At 47.8% G+C, this 12,622-nt stretch overlaps 1 protein-coding gene across 10 annotated transcripts in view; it reads left to right on the forward strand.

Moving 5' to 3' along the window:
* The window catches only part of OPA1 (OPA1 mitochondrial dynamin like GTPase), an 86,605-nt gene extending 80,151 nt beyond the window's left edge, over positions 1-6,454 (forward strand). For 6 of the 10 annotated variants that reach the window (XM_038571323.1, XM_038571327.1, XM_038571326.1 and 3 more), the window contains 2 exons: positions 1,246-1,313; positions 3,505-5,595. In XM_038571323.1, coding sequence (XP_038427251.1) covers positions 1,246-1,310 — 65 coding nt within the window. In that variant the 3' untranslated portion in view covers positions 1,311-1,313; positions 3,505-5,595. Of the gene's footprint in view, positions 1-1,245; positions 1,314-1,554; positions 2,601-3,504 lie in introns of those variants that run through there. The other 4 variants (XM_038571319.1, XM_038571321.1, XM_038571318.1 and 1 more) reach the window with 4 other exon arrangements.
* The last annotated feature ends 6,168 nt before the right edge of the window (positions 6,455-12,622 follow it).

Raw genomic sequence — 12,622 nt, forward strand, 5'->3', positions numbered from 1 at the left:
GGCTCAGTCACTTGAGTGTCTGAAACCTGAAGTTTCAGCTCAGATCATGAGCTGAGGGTCAGGAGATGAGCCCACGTCAGGCTCCATGCTCAGTAGAGTCTGCTTGAGATTCTCTCCTCACTTTGCCTCTCTTCCCACTCAAACACATGAATAAACAAACAAATAAATAAATAAAATATTACAATGATTTTTCCAGATACAAAGCAGAATGCTTTACAGTTTTGCCTCTAGACCAATAGTTTTGAACCAGTCACTTCACTTTAATTGCTAATTCCCACTAATGTGTAGAATTATGTTAAACAGGCAAAAAATATTTGTTACTGGGCTTACCACAAGCTATATTTTAAAGGAGGAGTTGCATGATTAAATTAGCGATGAAGTAGAATAAATCATGACTTATTTATTTATTTATTTTTTTGACATTCAGAGGTTGACGTGTACTGTGACTAGTTTATTTTCCTGTGAAGGAAATCTTTCAGAGAGAAGGTATAGATTTTATTTGGAAGGCTGTAAACATGAAAATATAAAATTCAGATAAAATAATCTAAGTCTTTCTCCAGTACCTGTGGTGTTTTTAAACTTTATTAATTTATAGCTAGAAAAGTAATTTTTTTGTATGTATTTTTAAAGTGTTTTTCCCTTTTCATGTTTGTTGCAAATATTTCCTACAATTTCTTTTATCTTTTAAATTTAGGACATTTTGACATATAAAGTATACGATTTAATGTGGTAATACTGGTAATCTTATCCTTTATAACTTTTCCCATTTATCCTAGAAAGTCTCTTTCCAGTCTAAGGCCTATTAAATGCTCACCTGTATTCTCTTTTAATTTTTAAAAATAGTTCCATTATTTTATTTTATATTTTCTTCTGTTCCAGATATTGCTGAGTCCTTGGTTGGACTCCAGAGAATCAGAGAACTCCTTAAAATTCTATAAGCAGTTACATATGTTTTTATACATACATTTCTCTACATAGATTCCATAACTCTTAAAACATTCTCAGAAGAGTCTGTCACCAACCCCATAGTCCTTCCCTTTCCAAAAAATTGTTAAGAGCTACTACTACAATCCATTTGAACCTTTTTTGGATATCAGATGGTGTGTGGTGCTAAAGTAATTTTTTCCCCTTTTCCCAAATAGAGTATCCCAGACCATTTATTGAATAATTATCTTCTAAGATTTGTATTGTCTTTGAGAAAGAAATTCACTTTTAACTAATTTGTTATCTTTTTTTACTCCACAGAGAAAGTTAGAGAAATTCAAGAAAAACTTGATGCTTTTATTGAAGCTCTTCATCAGGAAAAATAAATGGTAATAAGTCAAAGTCCTCTTCCTGCATTGGTACTGACTAGATGCAAAATTTATATTTTTTAACTTATTATTATAGTTTATCATTGTATTTGACTATATCCTGCTTATTCCTTAATAGCAATTTTAATGTAATTAAATCATTTTAATGGCAGGAATCTCTGAAACTAATTCTACATTTCATATGTGTAATGTTCCTTTTCAATACTTGATTGCCTCTGGCTGAACTAAAAATATTCCCTAGAACTCATTTTGGACAGAACAAAGGTAAACAAAGCTAAGCTGTTTCATAATACGCATGTGGCTCGTCAGTTTTCTGCATGTAAAGAATTGAACTGTAGCTCTCATTATTTTATTCCTCATTGTTCACGTTCAGTGGATAATTACGTGTGTGTTAAATTGCAAAGCATTTATTTGGCTTGATTAATAATCCTAACTGTTGTTCTTAATCTTATTCTCTTATATTTAAAAACATTTCTCCCATTTAAAATTACTCAGATAGCCTTAGAATGTGGTACTCTTCTGAATGCGTGGACTCTTAGTGTAGGTCTCTAGTCTGGCGTTGGAAGCATGTTCCAAGTAAAGTATTACATATTTAAAGACTTGCCTTAGTAGCATAGTAACCTCCTAATTATTGCTAAAGAATTCTAATTAGTAAGTCTTTTGCTTTTTATTGAAGAAGTTGAGAAAGGGAAAATGCTATAATTAAGACATTATTGTGTATTTAAAATATTTAATTCATCACTTTATCTGTGAGCCTCACCCTGTAGGCAGCCTGCAGCCTGCCCCGTAGGCAGAACTGGAAGGAGGAGAAGATTCCCCTCCCCAGCTGCATTCATTTCAAAAGAGGCTCTTTACCCAAACTGTGGGTCTTCCTCCACTGGAGGACAGTATATTTGAGAAAGCAAGCTAGAAAAGGAAGCACAGCTCAGACCCTTATCCCTCAGAACAGCTTACTAGGGATGAAGGAGAGAGGAAGGAGTTAGAAAGCTTTCCAGTAATGCTTTGTCACTTTGTTTCCTCTCCGGGAAGCGAAGTACACCTGCTACTGTGGATGGTGTGGATGGATGCAGAATGTATCTAGAGACTAAATATCAATCGTCTTTAACACAGCCCCAGACTAATTCATTGCTGTTCAGTGCCTGTGTTCATAAATGCTTTACACAACTTCGTGTATGAAAATTTTCTGTTAAAGCCATAAGGTTGTTATGATATCTTCCTTGTTGTCATAATTATTATCAATAATTAATGTGAGAAATAAACATTTTGAGAGCCTTTTTGATTTGGAAATTCTCCTCTTCAGTACCAAAGTTCTCTTGATAATTTTGTTTATAAGTGTGGTTCGGGACAGGTGGGGGTAGGGGGACATTCATGAAAATCACAGAAACCCATTAAAGATATAAGCTGCCTTTCTGTCTTTAATAAAATGAGGAAGCCTAAAGTGAGCCAGTGTTTTACACAGTGGCCAGTGTCACTTCCCTAGCTGGTCAGTGTGACATGTTAGTGTTACCGTCGCTCCTGGGAACATGCCTTTTCCTGCCAGACTGTGTGTCTCAGGTGGAGGCCAGGGCAGGCCCCAGAGCTGAGTTGTGATGATTAATCATCTATGGGGAAACCATCCCAACTTTGTTCCTTACATGTCTTTAGATTCTACAGCCCTTCCCAACCCTTGGGATGTATAACCCTGGGAACTGTTAGAATTATCTGTGTGTTGCTGGACACATGATCTGTTTTATACCTTGCGGATCCATTGAAAAGAATAAATGTGGCAAACTAGTAGTCGCCTTGCTTCATGCTGACCATTTTATAAAAGGTACCAGGCACTTTAAGGATAGTTTCTTAGTAATAGTTTTAACATGTGTGGAGTTCCTCAGCCTGAGAGTTACACGTAATTCATTCCGATAATTGCTGATGATTATATACCCAGCACAGCCATATACAGATTCCTCCTGCTGCTTGATTTTCGTGTGTTTTTAAATTTTTTCCATAAAAAAATGAATTACAGTATTTTTTGGTTCATACATCATGTTAGTAATATCATTCTTTTGTTATAGTAGGTGATACTTTGAAATTAATAAGACTAGCAGACAGGCAGTTAAGCTTCAGTATTTTTAGGATCATGCAGTAATAAAATTTAGAAAGTCTGCATATGTCTCCTCATGCCTTAATTTATCAAATGTGTTTATTTTTACAGAATCCTACTCATAATATAATCACCTCAGCATACATGTGAAGAAAGAAAACTCCAAAGTCTCTTGTCCTGCCTTTTTTCCTTCTATTTCACCTTTCTAAACATAAAATAAAGTCATGGGATAAAAATAATTTATGCGTGTTCGAGGCACTTTAACCATCAGTTGCCTTTCGAATGCAAGAACAGTGGAAATGGCATTAAAATCCTATTTTACTGTGTTGAAGTGACAAATTGAGATAATACAAGCGGTGTGGCCCTTAGGGTCAGTCCTTGAAGATAAGAAACTTGCTCTCCTGCTTGTCTCATTTGTGGTGGCACTCGTTCAACTAATTCATGAGGGGATGTTACGCAGTGTCCATTTTTTTCCGGGGAGAAAATGCCAGGTGTTGTGAAAAGCTATCAGTTGTATATAAGATGATGGTAACCCGCGGAGTTGTTGTCTGTATCCGTAACGTTCTATGTGCAGAAGCTGATGATGAAAATTCAGTGTACATTTATCATGTGAAAAGAGGACTAGCTAAGAGCAGAGCACCTCAAATAAGTTAATTTGGACGATCACAGCTCCATGTCCAGTGAAAGAGGTCCCGCCTCCGGTGACAGCTGAGAGCGCTCGCTGCCTTCGAGGTGAAGTCAGCAGCGCTTCCTTGTTCGCTTCCGTTGGCCCTGTTGTCCTTTCTGCACCCATTTCAGATTCATTCATTTTGAATGTTGTATAGGCAAGCCGGGTTTTGTTAACTCGCGGGGTTTTTTGAGCCTGTTGACAGAGCTACTGGATTGTGACACAGGATAAGGAAGACAAAGAGTCATCAGCTGACTGATTTCATGTAGACGGTGGTCAAGCATTTCAGGTGGGCATCGGGAAAAGCGAGAACGAGACTACTTTCTGTTACAAGACTCTTTTAAATAGGACTTATTTCAACAGAATAATGTTGACCACCTCCCTCTTGGCTGAAGGTGTAAAAAAGAAAAACCTAAGATTTGGTTCATTGCTATTCAGTTATAGTCCCTTCACAGTGTTTTCTTGTGTTTCATACAAATAACTTTTATTTATTGGCTAAAGGACTTTAAAGCACAGAAATATGCCATTTTTGACTTAGATAGTCTTTCTCGTCTCTGCTGTTTGTTGCCATTTCATTAAGCCTTTATTATTCTAATAAAAAGGCCCATTGTGTGACAGCTTTTATTTTATAGTTAATTTTACAGCTTTTTTAGAATTATGGTGGGTAACAGTTCCCTTGCCACCCCACTTTTTTTTTTTTTTTTAATTTAGCATCAATATATTCTTCACTGTGATTCCTTTCAAGGTCTGATGACAATATGCAAAGTTGGAGGGATATCACAAAGTTATTTCACAAATTCAGAATCTGGTGAATATTTGTTTTATACTGTCTGAGAAGAAAGGTAGATCGAGCTGCACACGGCTGTCAGCAGCCCACATCGTTCTGTGGCCGATAAGTAGCCAAAGACATTTCACGTCTTTCAGCCCTAGGGCTGATGGGTGAACAGAAAGGGAGCAGAGCCGCCCAGCGTCCTGTGCCGAATTTGGAGATGACCTCACTGGTTAACTCCTCTAACCAGTGCTGCTTGGTGGCAACTACCCCTCACGGAAGCAGGCACCATGCAATTATTAATATTTTTATAGTTGTAAAAACACAACGACCTACAACTATAAATCTATTTCTGAAGAAATAGGACCACGTTTATTTGTGCTGTGGATAGGAAAAATACCCTCAGCTGTATGTCTGTAGATGTTTCCCAAGCAAAAGGCTGATGTTAAGTCAGTACTTTTTTCACATCTCTTTGTATAAATCTAAGAAACGGGGATGGGAGGGTCTTCATTTCGAGGTCAGTGTTTGTAATTTAAACTTACAAATAGATGATAAAAGTTAATGTGATTAAAAATCCCACGTAAGAGTCCAGACACCACCTCCTCCCCCGCAGTAATAGGATTTCTTTCTATCATGGACTACGTATTTTTTTCTCCTTTTTAGCTGATCTCATTCTAAGCATGCTTTTTTTAGTTTCTTCCTTGAATGTTAGGTTGATAATATGTTATTAAAAGAAAAAAATAAAATTCAGATTCTCAACGGTAAACCCGGTGTGTTGTGTCTATAGTTCAAAAATCACAAATGATTCAAATTTAAACAAATCACTTCAGAAATTCAACGTACAGGAGTCAAGTACTAACTCGAGCAGGAATCCTTTGTTTCTCGTGGCAGAATTTGCCAAGAACGGAGCGAGGAGAGCTCCGTATGGAAGACGAACAGCCACACAGAGTAGGAGTGTCCGAGCTCAGTACTGGTGGGCAATGCACAGTAGCAGACAGGCCGCCCTGCTGCTTCACGGGGCCGCGGAGCCCCAGCTGCAGGTGAGCCGTCCGCCTTTCCTGGTGGCTTCGTCGTCTCCTCTTTGTGTTCCCTCCGTTTTTCAGGCTTTACTCCAGTGGGCCCCTTCCCACCAGCGGCGTGGCCTCCACGTGCAAAGGAGGTGTGTAAAAATGAGTAGGGAACATTGCAGAGTGGTGCTTCCTCACCGTATAATTTGGGAAATTCACCCGTGATAAAGGTTCAGAGCATAGGCTTAAGAGGTGAATTCCTTGACTACTTAATAATTGTATATTTCGGATGTATTTATCTGCAGAAAGAAATACGGTATTTTAGTTTTCCTGTAAGAGGGATCAAAATAATGCTGGTGTTTGCCGTAGTTTCAGGTACTTCAGGAGTACAGAGACGCGCTTACAAATACACTTACTTTTGAATGATCATGGCTATGTGTTTAAATACCTAAAATTCAACCTGGTGTTTACTTGTGCACTGTGAATGAACTTTGTATTATTTCTTGAAACCATCACACTCCGCGTAGACGTCACTGCAATTTATATTTTGCCTGTGCTTAATTAAGGTCATTTGTGTAGATGAGTAATTAAAGATATTTAAGTCACATCCCGATTCTACATTGGAGAGCATCTTTTAACTTCTCTTTGTATTAATGAGGGGGTGAGAGAGAGAGAGGAGAGACCTGTGTGCACAGGGTCCTCATGTGATCTCACGGTGCCACCAAATCCGTGGTCTCACAGGCCGCCTAACGTGGCTCTTCTGGGTCCTTACACTTCACATGCTTCACGTCTCACACTTGTAATCCACAGTCAGACAATGCTGTCTTTTTTCGTGTCTTGATACTTGTCAAAACATTTTGCTATTTTCTTTGATAAAATATATTAAAAATGTCTTTTAATTGGATTTTGCTGCTACGGCCATCATTTTCATTGATGATGCTAGCACGTTCATCCGTACGGGGCCTACTGCAAAGTCATACCTGAGTCTCAGAATGGGAAGGACCCTTGAGGATCCCTTACTTTCATCTACCACTTAATTGTGAACTCCCTTTTCTCATTCTTTTCCCCCAGAACTTTGCGTCTAATTGATACTTCTTGTCTGTTCATCATTCGATGTGTAAAATAAGGCAGCAGCGCATAGGTGTGCTGTGCCTTCTCCAGGACTGCTGTGGTTGGCTGAAGTCAAAACTAGGGAAAGGTTCAAAGTCGTGATTGCTTCACTAGGTGGCACCTCATAGCTGGATGTGCTTTATTTCGGGTGAGTAAATGTCAAGAGACAGTCTTTGAATTCCTTTGGAAGGTTTTTGGGGAAGAATGTTTCAGTCTCATCAGCCTGAGACACACTTGACACAGTTAACAGGTCAGTCACAGTGTGAGGCTCAAATAGTAGTTTTACTTTAATTTTTTTATCCTTTGTACACTTCAAGGTCAAAATCTTCATGTAATGGGGCTCCTGGGCGGCTCAGCGGTTGAACGTCCGCCTCCGGCTCAGGGCTGTGACCCCGGGGTCCCGGGATCGAGTCCCGCATGAATAAATAAATAAAATCCTTTAAAAAAAACTTCATGTATCAAAAAAGTTTGAAGAATTTACTTTCTATCGATTCAATAGTGATTTGTTTCCTTCTCACACTTCCAATTGAAGTATTAAAATCTTCTTAAAAACTACTCATTCTTTATTTTTTAATTTGAATATAGTTGACACGTAATATTAAATTAGCTTCAGGTATATGAAAAATTCACAGATGTATTGTTTAATTGTATTCCAAACTTTTTTTTAAAGATTTTATTTATTGTTTATTCATGAGACACAGAGAGAGAGGCAGAGACCCAGGCAGAGGGAGGAGCAGGCTCCATGCAGGGAGCGCAACGCGGGACTCGATCCCGGGTCTCCAGGATCACGCCCTGGGCCGAAGGCAGGTGCTAAGCCACTGAGCCACCCGGGCTGCCCTATTCCAAAATGTTTTAAAATAAACACACCCAGTTTGTAAGAAGTAAAACGGTCACATTGTGCACGTACTAAGCTAAGCTGATGGATGTAGAAAACTTAAGAGCTAAGGTGAGCACCGCAGAAACTGTCAAAGATGAGGAAGCAGCACAGTCTCAGGACAGTTTAAACATGAGTGACCTTTATGCTCAAGAGGACAGTTCCATAAAGTAAGGGCAAGAGAAAAGTACATCGTCAGGTTAAAGAAGTACCTTGAGATGTTGGAGTTGAGTCCGTAGCTTGAACACGCGCGTGTACGGTCACTGCAGACGAGCCTGCTCGCTTCGCAGGACCGGCGTCGAGCTCGTGTGTCCGGCCACGGGGTAGGGAGTCCCTCCACCGTCTTCACAGCCGTGCGCTTCCTTTCTTCCTTCGTGGTCCAGAGTTCTTCGTCGCTTTGAACTGATGAATCCAGGTGTTAGCCTGGTTCCTGTCCTGCTGTCTGAGAAAATGTAAAAAACTCGGGTTTTAGAGGCCCACAGGCCCCGAGCCCCAGTGAGGGCCCGGCCACCGCCTCCGGCCTCCCGCCTCCCGCCGAGCGGCCTGAAGCGGAAGGCCCTTGCCGTCGGGGGTCAGCGGCGGCCTGGAATGGAGGGTTTCACCCTGGCGGCCCGGGCCTGGCACCGACCGGAGGCTGGTGAGGCCCGAGCTGCCACGCACGAACCCCGCGGCTGCACCCCAGGTTTTCTGAGGATCAGGCCAAGGCCTCGGGGGGCAGCAGTGCCCGGGCTGGCCTGACCCCCCGCCCCGGTTCCCTCCCTTGTCCTCAGCTTTCACGAGTACCGCGTGATGTGCCCACTAGAGCAAAGTCCGCTTTTCTGCAAAAGGTACTTGGCAGGAGTAGAACCTCGAGCGTGTCCTACCGTCGGAGGCCGCCCAGTAAGGATGGCCTGGAGGTCTGGGGCCAGCAGCCCTACCCCTGCCTGCCCCCCGTCTGTGCCGCCCCCATTGGTCCCGCAGCCCTACACCTGCCCCCCCCCCCCCCCACACACGTCTGTCCTGCAGCCCAGGCCGCAGCCCGCTCCCTCGCTCCAGCCCCCAGGAAGGCGCACATTCCTTCACTGCTCCCCGGAGGAGTCCCCAGCCTCTCGCCTCCAGATGCCCCGTGGGGGTGGCCGTACGCCCTTAGCACAGCAAGTGCTCCCCGTTTCCCTGCCAAGGACCGCCTTTGTCTGCAGGGTCTGGGTGGGCAGGACCCGCACCCGCCGCAGCCCGGCTGTGCCTCGGTGACAGCTCGCACCCCACTAGGCCGGGGGGACGAGGGGACGCCCTCCCCAGGGCCCGTCCAAGGGCTTCGCAGGCCGAGCTCACAGCGGTCGCCGGCCCCGGCGCCCTGGGACCCTCCAGAAGACCCCGAAGCCCTTTTGGGATCGGTCTTGCCAAAGGTTGAGCCCCTGGAATTGGGGGGGGTTAAGTCTTGAAGTTAGGAAAACCTGAATCTAGCTCGAAGGCGCCAGCATGACTGGTGGTTTGCGCTCCCTGCCACAGGCAGCGTTACTGCCATTTCGTCGGCGGGGAAATTGGCCCGGAAGTCACGGCACTTGCCCAAGGTCACCTGCCCAAGGTCACCCTAGTGGGTAGCGGAGTCTAGGTTGGAAAGCAAGTCTGGTTACGAACCTGTGTGCGGTTTGCAGGATCCGCCATCTGTCGCGAGTCCCGAGAGGACGGAGCTCGCTTGCGAGGCGACGAGCTGAGCGGCTGCGGCACCCCCGGGCACGGGCCTCCGCGACGGTCCCTGCGACCCAGGACGAGCTGCAGCCCCGCGTCTGCCCCAGGCCCCCAGCGGCAGGAGCAGAGATGAGGACTTCGTGGGTTTCCTCAACTCGTTACTCTCGTTGATTTTCCCACCCGACCTAGTGGATTCTCGAGAAGGTTTAGGGTTAGCCCAGCCGCTCAGATCCACAAGTGTTTCCACCCCCGTTTTTAAGACCTTCATCGAATATTTCCCCAAATTTTGACTCCCTTTTTGTTTCTAATAAACTTAGGCTCTTGGCAGAAGCTTCTGCAGTCTTGACTCACTTTGCAGAACATCGTACACAGTTTATTTAGTTTTCTTGCCTTGCCTTCCTAGTTTCCCAGCACGTCGAGCGTGGAATCGATGTTCCCTTGGGCCCCCCTCCCGAGCCAGTCGACCGCCCGCTCCCCTGCCGCCTCGGAGGGGGCTCTCGGCTCGAGCAGCCACGGCCCCGTGAACCCTGGGCGCACTCTCGGCCTTGCCGGTTGTACTCGCGTGGCCGAAGCGGGACCGTGAGGCGGCGGGTGAGGCGCCGGGCACCCCGCCGGGCACCCCGGGTGCAGCTGGCCGCCTGGGTGCCCTGCCACGGGCTGCGCCTTTGATGTGCAGACACCGCACGTCGGCCACAAACCTGCGTACAATGGGCCTGTTCTGGTTCGTGTGAAGATCGACATCCCTCTGCGCCGGGCGACAGGAGCCACAATGCCATTAGCATTTGCAAAGAGCGGGTCCTCGGGGCGCCGGGCTGCTCAGTTCGTGCTCCTCTATTGTGCGGGCGCCACAAAGACGCGGAGGGCTGGCAAAGGCCGCTCAGATGTGCTCCTCGCCTCCCGGCCTCCCCGCGGGCTCCGAGGTAGGTAAATGAATTCCCAGGCCCTGGTGGGCGGGGATCCCTCCCTGACCTCGTCCCTGTACCATTTGTTTGCAGGCTTGTAGGGGGAGAGGAGGACATTCGGGGATCCTTTGTGTTGGATGGTTTCGGGCAGGTTGGGGAGTTCATGGTGACTTTGTCCGACGCCGGCGGAGCGGAAAGCCCCAGCGGGCCGGGCGTGGCTCGCTGCCCCAGCCTCCTCGACGCCGCTCGATGGGAGTGTGGACGGGGGAAGTTTCCAGAGCAGATGCGAAGGCGACGCATGCACACGTTTCCCGTCTGACCATGGAAGCGAGCTCTTCCCGCGTCTATCAGATCAGTGGTTCTGCGGGCGAGCGTGGCCCTTGTTCTTACCTGTACCATCGAATCATGAGCAGCACAGCCGTCGTTCACGCCCGTCGCTGGGTCACCTGTGCAACCGGAGGCGACACTCAGGGGCCCGTCCAAGCCGGCGCCCGCGGAGGCTTCCACTAGAGAGCGGAGGGGTTTGCAGAGCATCTTTTTTGCCCTCAGCTTCACTTTTTTTTTTTTTTTTGGTAGCTTTATGGTTTTATTAACACAACTGACCCGCACATAAGCCGTCTACTCGTTTCCTTCGCTACGCAGCCTGGCGTTGGGATTGGTGACTCTGATGGCCAGCGGGGCTGCTCTTTCCGCAGTGGCTTGCGGTCCTCGGAGGAGACACTGTGAGCAAAGTAAGATTTGTTGCACATCAGCGGCACCTCCCGTCCTTGACGTTGTGCACGAGGAACTTCGGGAGCCACTGGGCGGCACGTGCTTGGTTTTCCCGTTGCTCCCGTAACCAACGCCGGGCACCAGGACCTGGCCCTCGAATCCCCCATGTGCCCTCCTGTCGGTGCCTCTGGGTTTCCGCCAGTTGCACTTAATTTTGACCCATCATCGGTCTGACTCGTGCTGCTGAACCTCTCGGTCCTCTTTAACGATCTTGGGCTCCCCCAGAGGTCTCAGGGTGGCCGTGACGCCCGGCGGTCGAGACTCCTCTGGCCTCACTTTATCGGGCAGGGAGTTTGGTCTCAGAACGATGACAGCTCGTGTTTTGCCAAAGGAGGAAAGCGGGCGGAGGGCAGAACCGACCGGCTCAGTCAGCGGCCGACCCCCAGCCGTCCGCCGCGGAGTCCGAGGCAGGGCTGTGCTCCCAAGCGGAGGCTGCCCTTGGGTCACCCCTTGGGGTGCCATCAGGCCAGTGACCCTGACGCTGCGCCACAGCCCCTCTGCCGCTCCCTGTGCTTCCCCTCGTCGCAGGAGGGTGAACACGGTGAGGGACAGGCCGCGCCCAGCAGCTCCCACCAGGGCACCGTGTGGGATGGTTCTAGTTCGTTACTGCTCGTTGCCTGTTAACTCCATCATCGGTGTAGGTGTCGGGGGGAGGTGGGACCTGGGGCGCCGGTACGGCCTGCAGCTTCAGGTGCCCTCGGGGGCTCGGGGGTCCCCCTGCTGAGCACGGGGCGGCCCTAGTGCTTCTGTTCCTAGACCATCTAAGGCCACAAACCAGGGCCTCCAAAGTCGCGGTTTGTAAAAGAAGCTGGGGATCTAGATATGCATTTAAAACTTCCCTACTTTTGAATGTTAGCAGCTAATTAAAAACAAATCTTGGGGCACCGGGGGTGGCTCAGTGGGCTGAGCGTCTGGCTCTCAGCTTGTGCTCAGGTCATGACCTCAAGGGCCCTGGGATGCAGCCCCCCATCGGGCTCAGCGCCGCGTCTGCTTGAGCTTCTCTCCCCCTCTGCCCCTGTCCCTCTTCTCTCTTGAAAAGCCCAGGTTAAACTGTGTGCGCCGGAGCCCCCCGCTAGCTGGCGGCCTGGCGGCTCCCCCGAGCCCTGGGTGTGACCCGCGGCGACCCCACCCCGCAGCCTGCACGCCCGAGGTGCCGCCCTGCCAAGGACCTCTGGGCAGAGCGTGGCTGCAGGTCCCGAGGGTGGACAAGGCCGCTCTGCAGCCCGCGGCGCCGCTCACAGGGGTCCCCCCGAGTCTGCGCGGAGCCCGGGAAGCAGCAGGTGTCACCGCGTGGGCGCCCGCCTGCAGCCCCGCCGGCCGCACTCTCCCGTCCCGAGCGGCAGCCCCCTTCACGCCAAGCGTCTACACTCGCAAGGACACGCTTCACCCGCTCGGAGAAGCCGGCCGGGAGGAAGGCCTGACCGGCAACGTGCACGTACGTCTACGAAAGTCTTTTGTTCT

Source organism: Canis lupus, chromosome 23, assembly GCF_011100685.1.
Source record: "Canis lupus familiaris isolate Mischka breed German Shepherd chromosome 23, alternate assembly UU_Cfam_GSD_1.0, whole genome shotgun sequence".
Classification (NCBI taxonomy): domain Eukaryota; kingdom Metazoa; phylum Chordata; class Mammalia; order Carnivora; family Canidae; genus Canis; species Canis lupus.